Source organism: Lolium rigidum, chromosome 3 (genome assembly GCF_022539505.1).
Source record: "Lolium rigidum isolate FL_2022 chromosome 3, APGP_CSIRO_Lrig_0.1, whole genome shotgun sequence".
NCBI classification, from domain to species: Eukaryota; Viridiplantae; Streptophyta; class Magnoliopsida; order Poales; family Poaceae; genus Lolium; species Lolium rigidum.
Window position 1 is genome coordinate 209,455,140 of NC_061510.1, and position 16,036 is coordinate 209,471,175.

The 16,036-nt window shown below is 51.4% G+C and overlaps 1 protein-coding gene across 1 annotated transcript; it reads right to left on the reverse strand.

Annotated features, from left to right (window-relative positions):
- Nucleotides 1–13,094: 13,094 nt before the first annotated feature.
- On the reverse strand, nt 13,095–14,888 carry LOC124698894 (probable histone H2A variant 3). Its single transcript, XM_047231288.1, has 2 exons — nt 14,787–14,888; nt 13,095–13,391 (listed from the first exon to the last, which is right to left on the reverse strand). The coding sequence occupies exons 1-2, from the start codon at nt 14,886–14,888 to the stop codon at nt 13,095–13,097; spliced, it is 399 nt and encodes a 132-aa protein (XP_047087244.1).
- Between the last annotated feature and the right edge of the window lie 1,148 nt (nt 14,889–16,036).

Genomic DNA, 16,036 nt, shown 5'->3' on the forward strand with positions numbered 1-16,036 from the left:
AACTATCTAGGAAGAAACTAGGATGGCGAGAGGTCTAAGAGCATCTCGAGTCGCGTCCCCCAAACCATCGTCGCCGGATCGAGCGTTTGGGGGACGTGTTTCGTTCGTGCCGCATTTGGGGGACGTCGCTCCCCAGCCGCGTCCCCAAACGTCGCCCCCAAACATTAAAATACTCTTTTTTTTGTTTTTTTTTTGCTTTTGTATTTCAATAAAGAGTAGAAACATTCCACAAACTAACACATAATTGGGAACATGGTTTACACGAAGATATAATTTGGAACATGGATTTCCACAAACTAATACATAGTTTGAACCATGGTTGACACAAATATAAAACATTGCAAAATAACTAAACCTAACTAGGCCGACCATCGAAGATTCTGTGTGTTCGCTACCAAGAAAGAACACTCGTAGGCACACCGAGTCAACCAAACTGGAAAATCCAGCTGTCGATGGTGCCCCTGTTGGTTCTTTCGAGGAAGAACAACCAGAAACCTCTGTGCATATTTTCGTTGCGAAGAAACAACACTCAGTCGTCGCCCTCCTCGGCACTGTCGCCGTGATAGTGCCGGCGGCAATGCATCTCGTTGAACACATTGACGCTCATGTCCCTCTCGCCAAGGTAGGAGAACATGAGCACGAAGCCAGCTTCGAGACGGTGGTAGCGTGCGAACTTCTCCCAGCCGATGTGGAGGTAGATCCTGCCGCGCGAGTCATAGACCACATCCACGATCCACCGGCAGCGGCCGCAAGTAGCCTCCCGCAGGTGCAACGAGTTCGGGCGCCCGTCCCCGGCGACGAAGTCGACGAATGTGTCCGGCAGCCTCTGGATGGCGTGTGGGTCGCCCTTGAGGATGACGACGAACTGGAACAGCACTTGCCGCTCCTCCTCATGCATGTCCGACGATGAAGACGACGGCGTCGCAGGCGACGATGAGCGTGCAGCTCTGCCACAGCCACGACCATGGCCGCGTGCTCGGCTTCCGCCTCTACCAGACATGGCGTCGACTCTTGAGATGGTGGCGGCTAGGGTTGGGCAGATAGGCGCTAGGGTTTGTGTGTGAGGGACGATGAGAGAGCGACCCTTTTTATAGGCCGGAGGGAGGTGAGGGAGCGGTGGCGCTCATTAACGCCGATACACAGAGCTAGGCGCGACGAGACGCTTCGCTGCGCCTCTGCGGGAATAACACCGTCGCTGCGCGCCAATAACTTCCGTCGCGAGGTAGGCGACGGTTAGGTTAAACTTCAATGTGCCGCTGATGCGTCGGTTCCGCCACTCCCCGCCTCGCTTTTCGGTGTGTCCGGCGTCCCCGGAGCGTCCCCTGTGTAGCGGGGACGGGCTTGGGGCACCGGACAACGTATCGGGCCGCGCCGGACAAAAAGAGGCTTTGTGGGACGCGACTGGGAACGTTTTTTTGTGCGGCGCCCCCAAAATCCGTTTGGGGGACCCTTTGAGAGTCGCGACTGGAGATGCTCTACTAATTTATTATGTAGAGAGGTGAGTAGGAAGAAGGTTGAAGTTTTTTTTTGTTGTTCCCCCAATATCTAAAATAGAAGATATGAGGTGAGTAAAAAAGAGAGTTCAAGTTGTTGCCCCAATATCTAAAATAGAAGTTTTTTTGTTGTCTAACTAATTTTTGTGTGCATATCATATACTTCCTCCTATTCATATTATTTGACTTCAATATGGATGTATCTAGAACTAAAATGTGTCTAGATACATTCATATTAGAGTCAATTAATATGAACCGGAGGGAGTAAGAAAAACATGCAAATTTGGTTATACATAATAGACATGTAAGTGCACTTGCATGCTTTTTTTCAGAATTTTGGAGGCCTAAAAATTAAATATTTGATTCTTTTACAGCAATATTATTGGAGATCGGGAGCTACAAGTGATTTCCCGTGAAAAAGAGAGTTGAAGTTATTCTCGGTCAGCCGGCCCTCTTTCCCCTTCTCCCATCCTCGCCTCCTCTGCTTAACTGTATTTGGTGGGAGGTGTGTGTTGTTGGAAGGCGTGCTTCGATCATCATATACTGAACATGGGACTGACTCGTAGCAGAGTCATAGAGGGCAGGCTACTAACACCTATGCGAAACAGTAACTCCAACGGGGCGACCCATCCCGCGCCCGCGCGTCCGGATGGGTCCAGCCGGACAAAAACCCGGCCCAACGCGGGGACGCACCGCAAAAGCGGACGGCCGCGGCGTCCGGAACGACGCAAACCCGGCCCAAATCTGGGCCGGGTTTGCGTGGCCACAGATGGCACGCGGCGTCCTCGCGTGTCCGCCCTGTCCGTGTGGCTGGCCCACCTGTCTGTGCCCCAGTCCTATTAAATGTGGACTGGGGAAGGGGACGGTCCCTATCCAGTCCTCACTTTCCACTCCGGCCGCACGCGCGAGCTCGAAGCTTCCGCGCCGCCATGGCCCCGAAGCGCGAGTTCGAGCCGTCCGCCAACGACCACGAGGCCGGCAGCAGCCCGCAAGTCGCGCCGCCGGCGTTCGCAATGGGGCCGCCGGCGCCTCCCAGACGCGAGCGGATCTACGTCACCGTAGCGTGGCGCAGATGTTCTGGGACGCCGGCGTCCCAATGCCGTGGGGGGACGTGCACCTCCCCCACGGCCGGCACCGAGCCCGGATCGGGTTCCGGTGCCGCCCATCCCGGCGTCGAGCCGCGCCCGCTACGCCGAGATCCGGAGGCGCCGCGCTCGGCTGCCGGCGGACCTCCGGCACGACCCCGCGTACGGCGACGCAAGTCCCAAGCCGGGACTTGTGGTTCGAGGTAGAGCACGATGCGCGCCGGCGCACATGCTTCACATCCGCGACGGCGCGGCCTCGCGCGCAGCCGAGGCACGGCTGCTAGGCGGGCTGGCCGCCGCCCCGGCGGCCTCTACATCCAACGAGCCCGCGCCCCGGCCCCGGCCGCGGCCGCAGCCCCGGGAGGAGGAGAACGACCCGGAGGCTGCAGGCGGCGCTCGCGGCGTCCCGCGGCGGCGAGGACCTCGACGAGCCGGCCAAATGGCCGCACCTCGCCGAGCGCGCTGCGCACCTCCGCGCCGGAGGAGGCGGCCGGGGAAGGCCCGGGAGGACGCCCGGGCGGACGCGTGGGCCTTCCTCGAGCCGGCGCGCCGTCGGGAGGAGGCTACGCGTCGGGCGGCGCTCGGGAGGAGGAGGAGCGCCGGGCCGCGCGCGCCGGCGGAGGAGGAGCGCCCGGCCACGCGGGCCGCGGCGGAGGAGCAGCTCCGACGGAGTCGGCGCGGAGGGCACGGCTGCGCGAGGCCGGCGAGCCCGCCGAACGCGCACTCCGCCCGGGAAAGGGCGCGGTGGGAGCCACGGCCGGAGTCCCCGGTGCCCTCCGGCGTGTCGAGCCGGAACGAGCGCGTCGCCGCCGGGGGCGTCGTCGTCATCGACGCCGACGATGACGAGTACTGCTGGGGGTAGTACGCCGGCGGCCACCGTGCTCGCAAACCCTGTGTAGGGTTTCTTTTTTTAGTTTAAAGCCCATATAGGGCTTTCTTTTGTGTAAAAATTGCCCAAAATAGGGCTAAGTTTAATTAACCACTAGTTTAATGTTATTTTTGGCTGTTTTCCTTTTTTATTTTCATATGCGGTGCGTCCGCGCGTTGGGCGCAGCGTGCGACCCAAACGGACACGCGGACGCGGGGCGCTGTCCGGGTGTCCGTTCGGCCACCCAAACGGTCCAAAACGGACGGCCCAGCGCGTCCGTTTGGGTCGCCCGGTTGGAGATGCCCTAACTGTATTTGGTGGGAGGTGTGTGTTGTTGGAAGGCGTGCTTCAATCATCATATACTGAACATGGGACTGACTCGTAGCAGAGTCATAGAGGGCAGGCTACTAACACCTATGCGAAACAGTAACTAAATACAACTCCCAAAGCTACCTAGTAGGCTAGTTTCTGTTTCCCTTCTTCTTTCCCGTTGCTATCTGCCACCATGAGCACCAAGAGGATGCAGCTTTTCACGACTCCTCTGCAGCAAGCTACAATTCCTCTACCACCAGGTCTAAGAAGTTACATGTGAAAGAACGATCACTAAAATAAGAGTATATAAGGGCATCTCTAACCGGGCGACCCAAACGGACGCGCTGGGCCGTCCGTTTTGGGCCGTTTGCGTGGCCGCCCGGACACGCGGACAGCGCCCCACGTCCGCGTGTCCGTTTGGGTCGCACGCGGCGCCCAACGCGGCGACCCAAAGAGAGGCCACGTGGTTCGTCTTCGTTGCGCGGCGCTGCGCCATGGCAGGCCTCGACGGGACATCCATGGTGGGCGGTGGAACGCGCGGGAAAGATCCCGCGCGCACCAAGGTTCCCGCGCGCATAAACGCCATTGGCGCGCGCTCGCGCCCAAGTTTCCCGCCAGACCGCCGGCTATAAAAGACGGCGGCGGTCTCACACAGCCCGCATCACCGTTCTCTCCCCCTCCACCTTCTCCGGCGCCATGCCGCGCACCCTGCAGGCCACATGGGCCAAGCTCTCCCTCGCCGCCCGGGCCAGGTTCCCGCGGACGGAGGAGGAGGAGCGCGCGGACTCGCGGTGGGTCGCCGGACGACGAGGCGCTCCGCGTCGGCTGCCGGCGGCGGCAAAGAAGGCCGGTGACGCGGAGATGGGGGAGGCGGCCGCGGAGGGCTGGCACGAGACCGCGGACGGCTGGTACGAGGCCGCGGAGGAGGGGGCGGCCGCCGCGGAGGAGCCCGTCGCCGAGGAGGACCACGAGGCCCAGGCCCCCCGCCCGCGTCCGCCTGGAGGCGCGCACCGCTGTGGAACGCGCCGCTCTGCAGGAGGTGGAGCTATGCGGGAAGCGGATGATTCCGCCGCAGGAGGCGGAGCGCGAGCGCGCCCGAGGTGCGCGGACGGAAAGGAGGAGGATGATGGCCTCCGTCCAAGCTGCTGAGGCCCGCGCCGCCGCCGACGCGCCACCCAGCCCGTAAGCTCGAGTGGAATCCTCACGCGTACAGGCCGCCCGCGTCGAGTGAAATCCACGGCCCCGACGGCGAGCCGGCGAGGTGTCGCCGGCGAGCCGCCGGCCCCGTACGTTTTTAGGATAGAAGTAGTACCTACCAAAAAAAAATGTAATGAATCTCTTTAATGAAAAATATTGTTTATGCCTATGACACGCGGGCCAGGGGCGGACAAGGGGCGGACGCGAGCGACCAGCCTTTCGCGTCCGCGGCCACGCAAACCCGGCCAAGATTTGGGCCGGGTTTGCGTCGATCCGGACGCCGCGGGCATCCGTTTTAGGGATGGGTCCGCGCGCTGGGCCGGGTTTTTGTCCGGCTGGACCCATCCGGACGCGCGGGCGCGGGATGGATCGCCCGGTTGGAGATGCCCTAAGAAGTATCCGACCCATATTGCTTATAGCTAGACTGAGTGAACAAACACTAGGATATATCTAGATACATACAGAGACATCAACAAACAATGTGGATTAAAGGGAGTCACTTTTCTTTTCAGTAAAGTAGCTACAACATATTCTGAAGATTTTAATACCATGCAAAGAACCCCAAATATTGTTCTCTCGTGCAAGTCGATCCCCGTGAAGGTTTAACATGTTAGAGCATCCCCACTCGTTGGAGCTTCCCACGGCCAAATCCGGCGAAATTTTCGTCCGGATTGGATGAAGATTTGGCGTGGGGAGCGCCGAAGTTCCAGCCGTCCCCCCGGCAGGAAACCCCCAACCTCGACCATTTGACATATTTCAAACAAATTCAACATAAAATTTAACAAGTTCGGCAAACAAGAGTACGAAAATTGCTGAAACAAATTCGGCGATAATCGGTACAATGTTTAACAAGTGCTGAAACAAATGAAGCACACAATTTCACAATTTTTCAAACAAATTAAGACAGACTAGTTGGCGTCGGCGTTGGCGTTGCCTCGGAGCCTCCATATGTGCTCCACCGGATCATCTTGCGGCGGACTGATGCATTGTAGAGTCTCGAATCTCCCGGCGCATAGCAAAGAAGGCGGCCCATGATGGAGGCACCTGGTGATTAGGCCGTGCAAGAGGACCCTCTCTCTCATATGGTGCTTCTTGCTCAGCCGGAGGAACCGGATGCTTTCGCTCATCTTCAATAATCATATTGTGTAGGCACACACAGCGAGTTCATCACCTCCCACATCCGATCTTTGGACCAAGTCATAGCGGGGAACCGGACGACGACAAATCTCTGCTGGAGGACACCAAATGCTCGCTCGACGTCTTTTCGGCAAGCTTCTTGTTTCTTGACAAACTCGCAAAGTTTGGGGGTGCCGGGGTTGGAGATAGTCTTCACAAATGTTGCCCACTTTGGATAGATACCGTCCGCAAGGTAGTATCCTTTGTTGTAGTACCGACCATTGATCACATAGTCCACCGGAGGAGCATGACCCTCAACAAGCTTGGAAAAGACCGGGAGCAGTTTAGGACGTTGATGTCATTGTTGGATCCGGGCATACCAAAGAAAGAGTGCCAAATCCAAAGATCATGGGTAGCCACTGCTTCAAGTATCACGAGTGCGGCCTTTTTTGTGACCCTTGTACATTCCACGCCACGCAAACGGACAGTTCTTCCATTGCCAATGCATGCGATCAATGCTTCCAAGCATCCCTGGAAAACCCCTAGCTTCATTTGTTGCAAGGATCCTCCGAGTGTCTTCGACGGTGGGTGATCTCAAGAAATAGTCCCCAAACACCGCTATGACGGCCCTGCGGAACCGGTAGAAACAATCAAGGGCGGTGGACTCCGCCATCCGAAGATAGTCATCTGCGGTATCACCGGGAGCTCCATACGCCGAGCATCCTCATAGCCACTTGTGCACTTCGACGGTGACGAAAATCCAACCAAACCAAGTGCAATCCGCCTTGCATCCGAAGTAGGGATCAAAGTGGCGGATGGCATACACAATTTGCGAAATAGCTTTCGCTCATCCCGAAACGACGCCGGAAAACACTCTCACCGTGCAATGGATTGTCGGCGAAGTAGTCGGCGTACAACATGCAGTAGCCCTCCATTCGCTGTCTCGGCTTGCACTTCCGGCGACCTCGTGCCGACCCACCACGTCGACGAGTTGCCGGTCCGGCGTACATGCTTGCCAAGCAACCAAGGATCATCATGTGCTCGTCGTCTTGGGCGGCCGCTGCCATCTCTTCTTGCATAAGCTCGATGAACATCTGCTCCTCCTCTTCGTCCGAGTCCATGGCCGGCGAGGCAAATGGACGAACACCGACGGGCGTGGTCGAGGCAACCCGAGCCGCGAGCGACGACGAGCAAGCGGGCCGGAAAACGAGGCCGGCGGAAGAGCAGCCGAGATAGGCCGTCGTCCAAAGACGGCGGTATAGGCGAGTGGGAAAGGAGGGGCGGCGGAATCCGGGCAACAAGCCGGCGGGGTGGTGCCGGCGGCGAGAGAGATACGAGGGGTGGGGGAGATTTTGAGCGACGTGGCGGTGGGGTTCGTGCGTCGAGTCACCGACAGATCGGGCCCTTCCCCGCTTTTCATTCGTCCGGAGTCCCCGAGCGTTCCCCGGGGGGCCGGGGGTGGCGTGGGCTCGCCGGATGGATGAAGGGCCAAATCCGGGCGAAAACGAGGAACCGGGGGCGCGACTGGGCCGAATTACGCCGTACGGATGGAAAAAACGCTCGCCGGGGCCTCGACGGGGGCACGAGTGGAGATGCTCTTAGGCCGGCAAGAGGGACACCAGAACCGATTGAAACACCTGAGATAGCTGTATCTATGATAAATTTTAGGTTCAATATTGAACCCTTTTTGAGATACGAAAATCTAGTAAAAAAATGAATGGCCCATTATGGCAATTTCAGTCAACTACGGTTGAATTTCAGGGCAGTGAACATTGACTCATGTATATAGATGAGGGAAGGTCATCCCTTATATTTATCCAAAAATGGTACTCTTTTTTTTTGAATTCCAGGTTACCGGGTAAAAAAGAGATTCATATAACCATGGAGTGGTAAACGAAGTTAAAATTTCATGTATTTTTGCAACATAGTCCAGAGGTTCATATATTTTTCATACATGCTCTGTTTTTTTCTTGGTCTTCTTAACTCCTGCTTCGTAGTAGGTTGTCCTGTAGTATTACTGTTCTTCATCTTGATTGCATCTTTGCTATATTGCCTATTGGCTCCAGTGTCCAGTGGGATGAGCATGTGCGATGTTCGTGTTCCGATATGCAGCATGCTCAGTGGAGCATAATTGCTCAAACTATGCCATGCGATTCCAAGGGCAGATGCAAACACTCGCATTAACCTACTGACCTAGCTAGCTAGAGATGTACTTTTATCGAAAAAAAAGCTAGAGGGGTACTGGTGAGCTAATATCTAATATTTGATTACTCCATCACTTTATTAACAACTAGAGATTTGACATAACATTCCTTCCATCGCATCCTAATGTACCAATGACAACTCTACTGTTATAGCGCCACTTCTTTTTACCAAGATAACAGTAGACTACCTCTCATGCAAGTAGACACAGACAACTTATTAACTAATGAATCAGAAAAGTAGGCTAATTACATACTAGGATGTAGCTGTAGATGGCAACTGCAGTAGCTGCATCTGAGCCTGAAGTATATGCTCATACATACTCCGATGACCAATTAATTAGTGGCTAAGATGGAAACCTATTTATTCTTCGCTAGGCTATATATGTAGGATCACCAATTACCGCAGGAATCAGAGGTACCGGAGTCTAGAGTAAAGGTGGGGCATTAGTTGCAAGAGCCAAGATCTTACACAATATTTTTTAAGTACTCTCTGCGTCGCAAACTAATTGGTGAGCTGGAGGGAGTATATGGAGTTAGAGGGGTACTGGACCAGTTTATACACATCATGGTGCAGCAGAATATGCTAACACCTATGGACCAGTTTATACTGCCCAGTCCGGATCAATTATCTCAGGCAAACAAACTAAACACGATCTATTGGCCCACTTACTTGCAAACAACAAAACTAATGTAACCATACTAGCATCAAAACTACCGATAACGTTTACAAGAGGCAGACTTGGTTAGCGTTGCTACCAAAGCTAATTTTACCCATATATTCACCAAATGCCAGATAGGACCACATGACCATCTCCTCCTGCCCCTTGTGATGTCCAATGGGAAACAGCCATGGGCTACATACTGCTAGTTCAGAGGTTGATGACATCACACACCTCTACTGTGGGACCATCACTCCATTGCTTAACTATACTATGTGCCATGAGCCCATGAGCATGCCATGGCAGCTTGGATCACCTGCCCTTGGTATCCAGCATGAGCATGTGGTTTGCACCAGAGCAGCAATAGTTAGTTATTAACTAGGAGGAATCTTTCCTGAAACAGTGCATCTGCTGCTGGGGGAAGGAACCTATCAATGAATCAATCAAGAGATGAATGAAATCCATGGTCCTTGGAGCAGGCAGCCATGGACACTTGTTGAGATCAGATCCACACAGCCACCCACAGCCCACAAGGCACAACTACTACTAGTCTGCAAGAAGAGTCTGCTCCTGATTGAGCCATCCCATTCACTTCTCTGTTTGGTAATTGGCCCTTCAGATTTATTCAGAGGAGGCAAAGGCATCAGATGATATCTACTACTCCTATCTAGTACATGTGTCTCCACTGACGGTAAGGCTCATGCTTGCACTGTTCTACTGTCAATGTTACGCTGATGCACCCTGTAGTAGTACTAGTTTTCATTTGGTTAATACCCACTACATATCAGCTATAGCTTAGATCAGATGCACATATACGTACTTGCAGCATTCAGTGGTACTTAATATCTATCTACATCCTACATGTGCCCATGTTACTGGTACATTGGACATGCTGTAGGTAATAGTATCCCCAGTCTTAGGGTTTGATTGGGTTGTGGCTTAACTAGTTGTTTACATGCCAGAACGATGCAGCAGCCAGACATGAGCTAGCCTTGCATTGCATCACAGCATGTAGTGTTAACAATGGAGGATCCCACTCCACATGGGAAGACTGCATCTTTGCATGCTTGCTCTCCCTTGAGACAATGCTTTCACTGCCCATGATGATAAGCATTGCAATAATTTCTCTGCCATTGCAGCAAGAGATGTGCATTTGGCCTCATATTATAGATCAGATGCAGACCTGAGCTGAGCTGAGCTGAGCTGCTAGTGGTGGTCCATGGCAGGACTGGTCTACGCATGCATTCTTTATTTTTTTTTCTTCATCATAGGAAGCAAAAAACTAACATGGTGATTGGCTAATTAGTTAGTGGAGGGAGCTTAAACAAAGGGATTTTTTTAGTCATGTGGAACCCCAATGTAGCTGTGATGTAAGCTTACCTAATGATGGGGTGTAACCGATGCAAGGTGAATAAGTAATTGGGTAGATTACTGTGCAAATCTGAGGTTAGATAGGAGACGGATTCCCTAGATCGACGAGGATAATGCATCTTTAAGCCTGCCACTTTTTCCATGTAGCTAGTATTATCCACCCCAAATATGCAGTTACATGACTGAAGCATATAAGTAAGGACTCTGTTCCTTTATTTTTCTTTGTATAGTATGGATTATATCATTGGAGCAATCGAAAGAAAAACTATCCAGTTTCCGCAAATCAGGAAGTGGTTTTGTTGCAGATTTATACTAAGATTATCTCGATTCTTTCAAGTATATACATGGAAAAGTATAATAACTAATAAGGGGAGAAGATTCAGAGATGAAACTTTGACACCAGATGTCTTTGAAGAACTGGTCAACAAGTAGCTCGAGATAAGCAACCGAGGTAATCAAGTAAAATTTGCAAGTTACCCTCATGCTTGGTAGTTTCTATCTCCAAGGCCAAGGTGCACACAGCCATGAGAGGACACGGACAAATGGGCACTGAAGCAACCTTGCGATGCTGCCGCATATGAGGGTGGGCACGCACGCACGCTGCAATGTTGGTCTGATCGTTCATCATAGATTGTCTGTTGAAAAGTTCTCTAGCCGGCCTGTGACAGGCAGCGACATTATCTCTTACTGTTCCACTATTCCCATCTGTATATGTATGCAAATTTGTTAACCATTCTGTCAAACGATCAGAGAGGGGCCATGGATGTTTCAGAAATTATTTCTTGCATGAAATGAGACTTTCTCTTAGGTGCAGACAGACAGTTTGGTGTTCTTCCTCTTTTTAATTGGAGAGAATTGTTGCTATTTTATATAGCTATTATTAAATAAGCTTGTAGCATCTTGAGAGAATCTTGAAGTTTGTATATACTGTACTCCAGTTGTGGTGTTGTGTGAGTGAAGGGTGAGGTCATCATAGCGCATACTGCTGCATAGTCTATGTTTGTAGTGCAGCCATTTTTCTTGAAAGGCATGTCCTGCAGAGACATTGGAGCTGTGAGTGGACTATCTGTCGGAAACCTTGGCTAGCGAGTCACCTCACTGTGTTGAGGTCTTGACTGTAGATTCCATCTCCCTCTCTAACGAGAACTGACAGTTGTGTGATCTGTTTCGGCGCCACACAACCGCTCTCCCTCTTGGCAATGCAGGTTTCGGTTACTTCCAACCTTGCCGCTTGTGCTTAATTGGCTGTGTGAAAATATGACATCCAAACTTACTGGCGTTGGCACACTGAATTGTATGCGTTCACCGTTCATTGTTTTGCATAGCGGATTCATCCGAAAGCTTGAAGCGGTAAAGAAATAGATGCATGATTATGTACCACATACGAATTTTTGCCAGAAAACCATATCCTGGACCGCCGGCTGGACCAGCGAGCCGTTGAATCGACAGAGGTAGCGGGGCGAGTATTGATCCGGGTATGAATACTGTCCCCTGATCTTGAATGAAATGGATGGGGAGACTGGAGGATAGCGTGGGCTCACATAGACATAGCTGCCTATGTTTCTATTGGGTCCCGGGCTCCCGGCAGACACCGATCGAGAGTGACTTGAGATAAGAGCAAGGCGCCGATTCAGTTATGAGGCTGAAACCATCTGATAAGATTGGTGAGAGAGTGATGTCTGCTCCCCATCTCCGTTAAACACTTATCATCAACCCAATCCGGGGGGCAAGCCTCACATGCATATGCATATGCAGAGTGCAACTGCAGTGATCGTATGCTCGTGCCTTGCAACACTTTCTGCTCCGTTGTTGAGCCGTGGATGGATGGATGGATGGATGGATGGGGAGTACATACAGCACGTCGAAACCAGCCGCTTGTGAGCTTTTTTGAGAGAGAAAGGGCATCCATATCACCTTTTTCTGCTTCGATGATAGAACGGGCATGTGTTGGACCGTGAAGCTGAAAGTTTGCACGGCGCGACGTCATGTGTTACCGAAAGGTGCTCCTCCAACCCTTGGGTGTTGCTTGTCATGCTAGCTATCATAGGGATCGAATCCACCACCCATGGTTACATGTGCAAACTGTCACTAGTGCGACTGCAATGTGTTCTTGGGTGGTTGGTCCCTCTCTTTTGCATCTGGCTATCGAGAATGTATAATCAAAACCTACACGCATCACGGATCCAGATCTGACGTCTATTCCCTGGAGGAGACAAGGCGTGTTCCTCTCCGCCGATTGATAGGGCCTGAAAAGAGAAGGCATGCCATACTATTCGAATTTTGAGACAGATAAACAGAAAAGTTCTGCAATGGCATCATAAAGCCTTCTCCTTTGCTCCCTCTTCTTTTCCTTTTCATCTCCCATGATTTCATTCCATGTGGTATTACAGCTCTTACTAGATTAATATTTTGATGTAACTCCTCCTTTTTTTAGAGAATTTGATGTAACAAAATGCACAGCTCTGAATTATGCAAGTATTCATTTGTGGAGGGCTGCAGGCAAACTCTGTAGAGGCCCATGTAGCCCACGAGCATGGGCCTCGGGATTTGTAACAAAGCAGATAATAATAATAAACAGAGAAAGCATCAAGATACTGGATAAGTTCTCAAAAAAACAAACAATGAAGAAGCCTGATCAGTTCAGTTCCATAAACTAGCAGTGGGTATCACACCAGAATGCACCAGCATTCAGCAGACACACAAAGACCAGAAACCACACCAGCATTCAGCAGACAAACACCAGTTTGATCAAACGCAACACATCACACCTCGATAACAGAATGCCGCTCTCATTCCTTGACGGACTTGTTGATGAGTGACTTGTGGATGTGGGGGATGACGCCGCCTCCGGCAATGGTGCCCTTGATGAGGGTGTCCAGCTCCTCGTCCCCGCGGATCGCGAGCTGAAGGTGGCGGGGCGTGATGCGCTTCACCTTGAGATCCTTGCTCGCGTTCCCTGCCAGCTCCAGAACCTCAGCGGTCAGGTACTCCAGGATCGCTGCCGCGTACACGGCGGCGGTTGCTCCCACACGGCCGCTTGATTGGGCCCTCTGTTTCAGCTGGCGATGGATACGGCCAACCGGAAACTGCAAAATGCACACGAGTAGTCAGCTTCAGGGTGTAAGTTCAGAAAACTGTGATACAACAAACAAACACTTTGGGTGTTCTTTGGTATCAACTATCAAGACCATTTGGACAAACCAAATGCACAAGGCAGCATCTGACTTTGCATAACAGGAACCCCACAAGCATGCCAAAAAAATCACAACAAGCAAGTAAACTGCGTAAGGTAGATCCGATAACCTCCATGACTTAACTTTGCTACTGAAAGTTCTATGAAATGTGTTTTCAGCCAGCGTCTAAAACATAAAAATATTAGGAGTCGTACAGGTGATTCATAACAGTACACCGTATAGTACAGCAAAATTGGCGTGTCAATTAAATCATGCCTCCTAATAGCAAAACCAATTCGTTTGTCTGTGCTACAAAGCACTGCATCCAAAAGGCCGTTTATGATGCTTGTGCCCTCAGAGCCATGGTTAGGGTCCTAGATTCCAATACAGGCCCAAGAAGAGCAAATGTTGGGCCATATAATGGTGTTTGCAATCTCGAAATAAAAATATAGTGGTGTTTGCATGTACTCCCTCGTGAGTCCTGGCAAAATATGGTGCATATATAAATTTTTCATCAAAGTGAAACTTTGTAAAGTTTAACTAACAATATTGATAAAAATGTTAACATCCACAATACCAAATTGATAATATTAGAACCAGCATGAAATATATTTTCATATTATATGCAGTTGGGGTGTTGTAGAAGTTTATATGTTTCCATCTATATGTTTGGCCAAACTTTAAAAAGTTTGACTTCGACAAAAAAAAATGGCAGGAGGGAATGCATGCATATCGTGCATTGTCGTGATTTCCGCTGAGAAAAAGTACTACATAAGTTGCAAACAGTGGTGAAATAATCTCGGCAGTGGACTAATTAATATCCGTTTAGGTTTGTAGTTTTTGACAGTTTTGTCTATAAATTTGGTTAAATTTTGTGTTGTCAGTTTCCCTCTGTAAAGAACTTATAGACCTTCTTTTCATGAAGGGTGGGATATGCCTTTGCTTTTCAAATTTCGAATCAGGAAAACATGTAGTAATTTAATTATTTCCATGTTCAAGGCTAATTGACTCTAAGTGGTCAACTAAAGTCCAAACTGGACAAGGCATATCTCTCCAAGTACTGATAGTCCCAACTACCGATTAGAATGCACTTGAAATACATGTAAACCCTAGTAATCTACATTGTATTTAATTTTGGATATAACTGCCACAAAAAAGAAAGAAAAACATCACGCGCGAGAGGATAGTACAAAGCGCCGCACAAGAAGTGCAAATTTCAATTGCATAGTGCATACTGCAAGGGAACGAACTGAAAATCTGAAACAAAGAAAAAAAAAATCTGAATCTGCGGTGCGGTGCGGTGCGGACCTGCAGGCCAGCGCGCGAGGATCGGGAGATGGGGAGCTTCTTGTCCTTGCCGGCGGCGGCCGTCTTGGCCGCGATCAGCCCCTTTCCTCCCTTCCCGGCCATCGATCCTCTTCGTCTTCCTTCCTGCAACGCTGAATCTAAAACGATGTGGATGAGATCGCGTATGTTTTTGGTAGCCAAATCGTACGGAAAGGGGATTCAAGGTAGGAAGATTGGTTGGGTTTGGGACTTACGATCTTGGGGCAAGGCGGCTGCAGCGAATTCAAGCGACGGATCGGAATTGTTTCGTCTTCCAATTTTGTCGAGGGTTTTGAGGAGCCGGGCGGGGAGAGATTATATGGGGGGTTTGCATCAGCCTATCCGGATTCGTACTACTCTGCGGCCCAAGAGTGGGCCCAATTAGGCCCAGCCCAATGATATGGCCCCAAACGTAGGTTACCAGTACGGAATAAACTCGTCTTCCCTCACAGAAGAAGTCACGCCGGGCATAAAACCCGATACCCGAATCCCGAACCCGAAATTTCCGAACCCGAACCCGTATATCCCGAACCCGAAAATCCCGAACACATTTCCGGGTGTCAAATCTGATTACCCGAATTTATTTCAGGAAATTCGGGTTTTAACAACCAGAGCCCGAATAGCCTGAATATCCCGAAATATATAAAAAAAGGTAGTAAGAATACCCCAAAGGCCCAAACACTAAGGCCCAACCCAATTGCTTCTGCGCACGTTCCTAGTTTAGTTTCCCTGTGCCCAGATGCCACACGGCTCCTCTTCTCACTTATCCCCAATCAACCAAGTCCATGACTTGGCCGTCGCACATGGCTGCACTCAGCTCGCAGGTTGCAAGCGGCCGCACTCAGCTCGCAGGTCGCAAGCACGATGGCGCCGCTCTCTCACCCATGGTGCTTTCCGCCACCCTACCTTGCTGGCAGCCGCTGCGCCGCCCGCCATAGATCGGCGTTCGCCTCTTTCTTCCCTAAAGCGGCGACGGCGGCAAGCTGTGCAACGACGGCGGCGAGCTGTGCGGCGCCTCCCAGCGCACTGCCGCCTATACATCTGAGTGCGAGCACCCCCGATCTGCAGCGCGGCTCCGACCCTATCTTCCACGCGGTGTCAAATAAAGCATTTTTGTTCTCCGTGTTCTATATCGGGCAAATCGGGATTACCCGAGCCCGAACCCGAATTGTCGGGTACCCGAAATTTCGGGAGTCAAAAAAATTGAACCAATTTCGGGTGTCATTTTTAGA

What these genes read in the sequence shown, in the direction of transcription:
- LOC124698894 (XM_047231288.1), bottom strand. Translation starts at nt 14,888, where the DNA reads ATGGCCGGGAAGGGAGGAAAGGGGCTGATCGCGGCCAAGACGGCCGCC. An exon ending in CCTCGCGCGCTGGCCTGCAG is followed by an intron (nt 13,392 to 14,786) that starts GTCCGCACCGCA and finishes TGCATTTTGCAG; the next exon opens with TTTCCGGTTGGCCGTATCCA.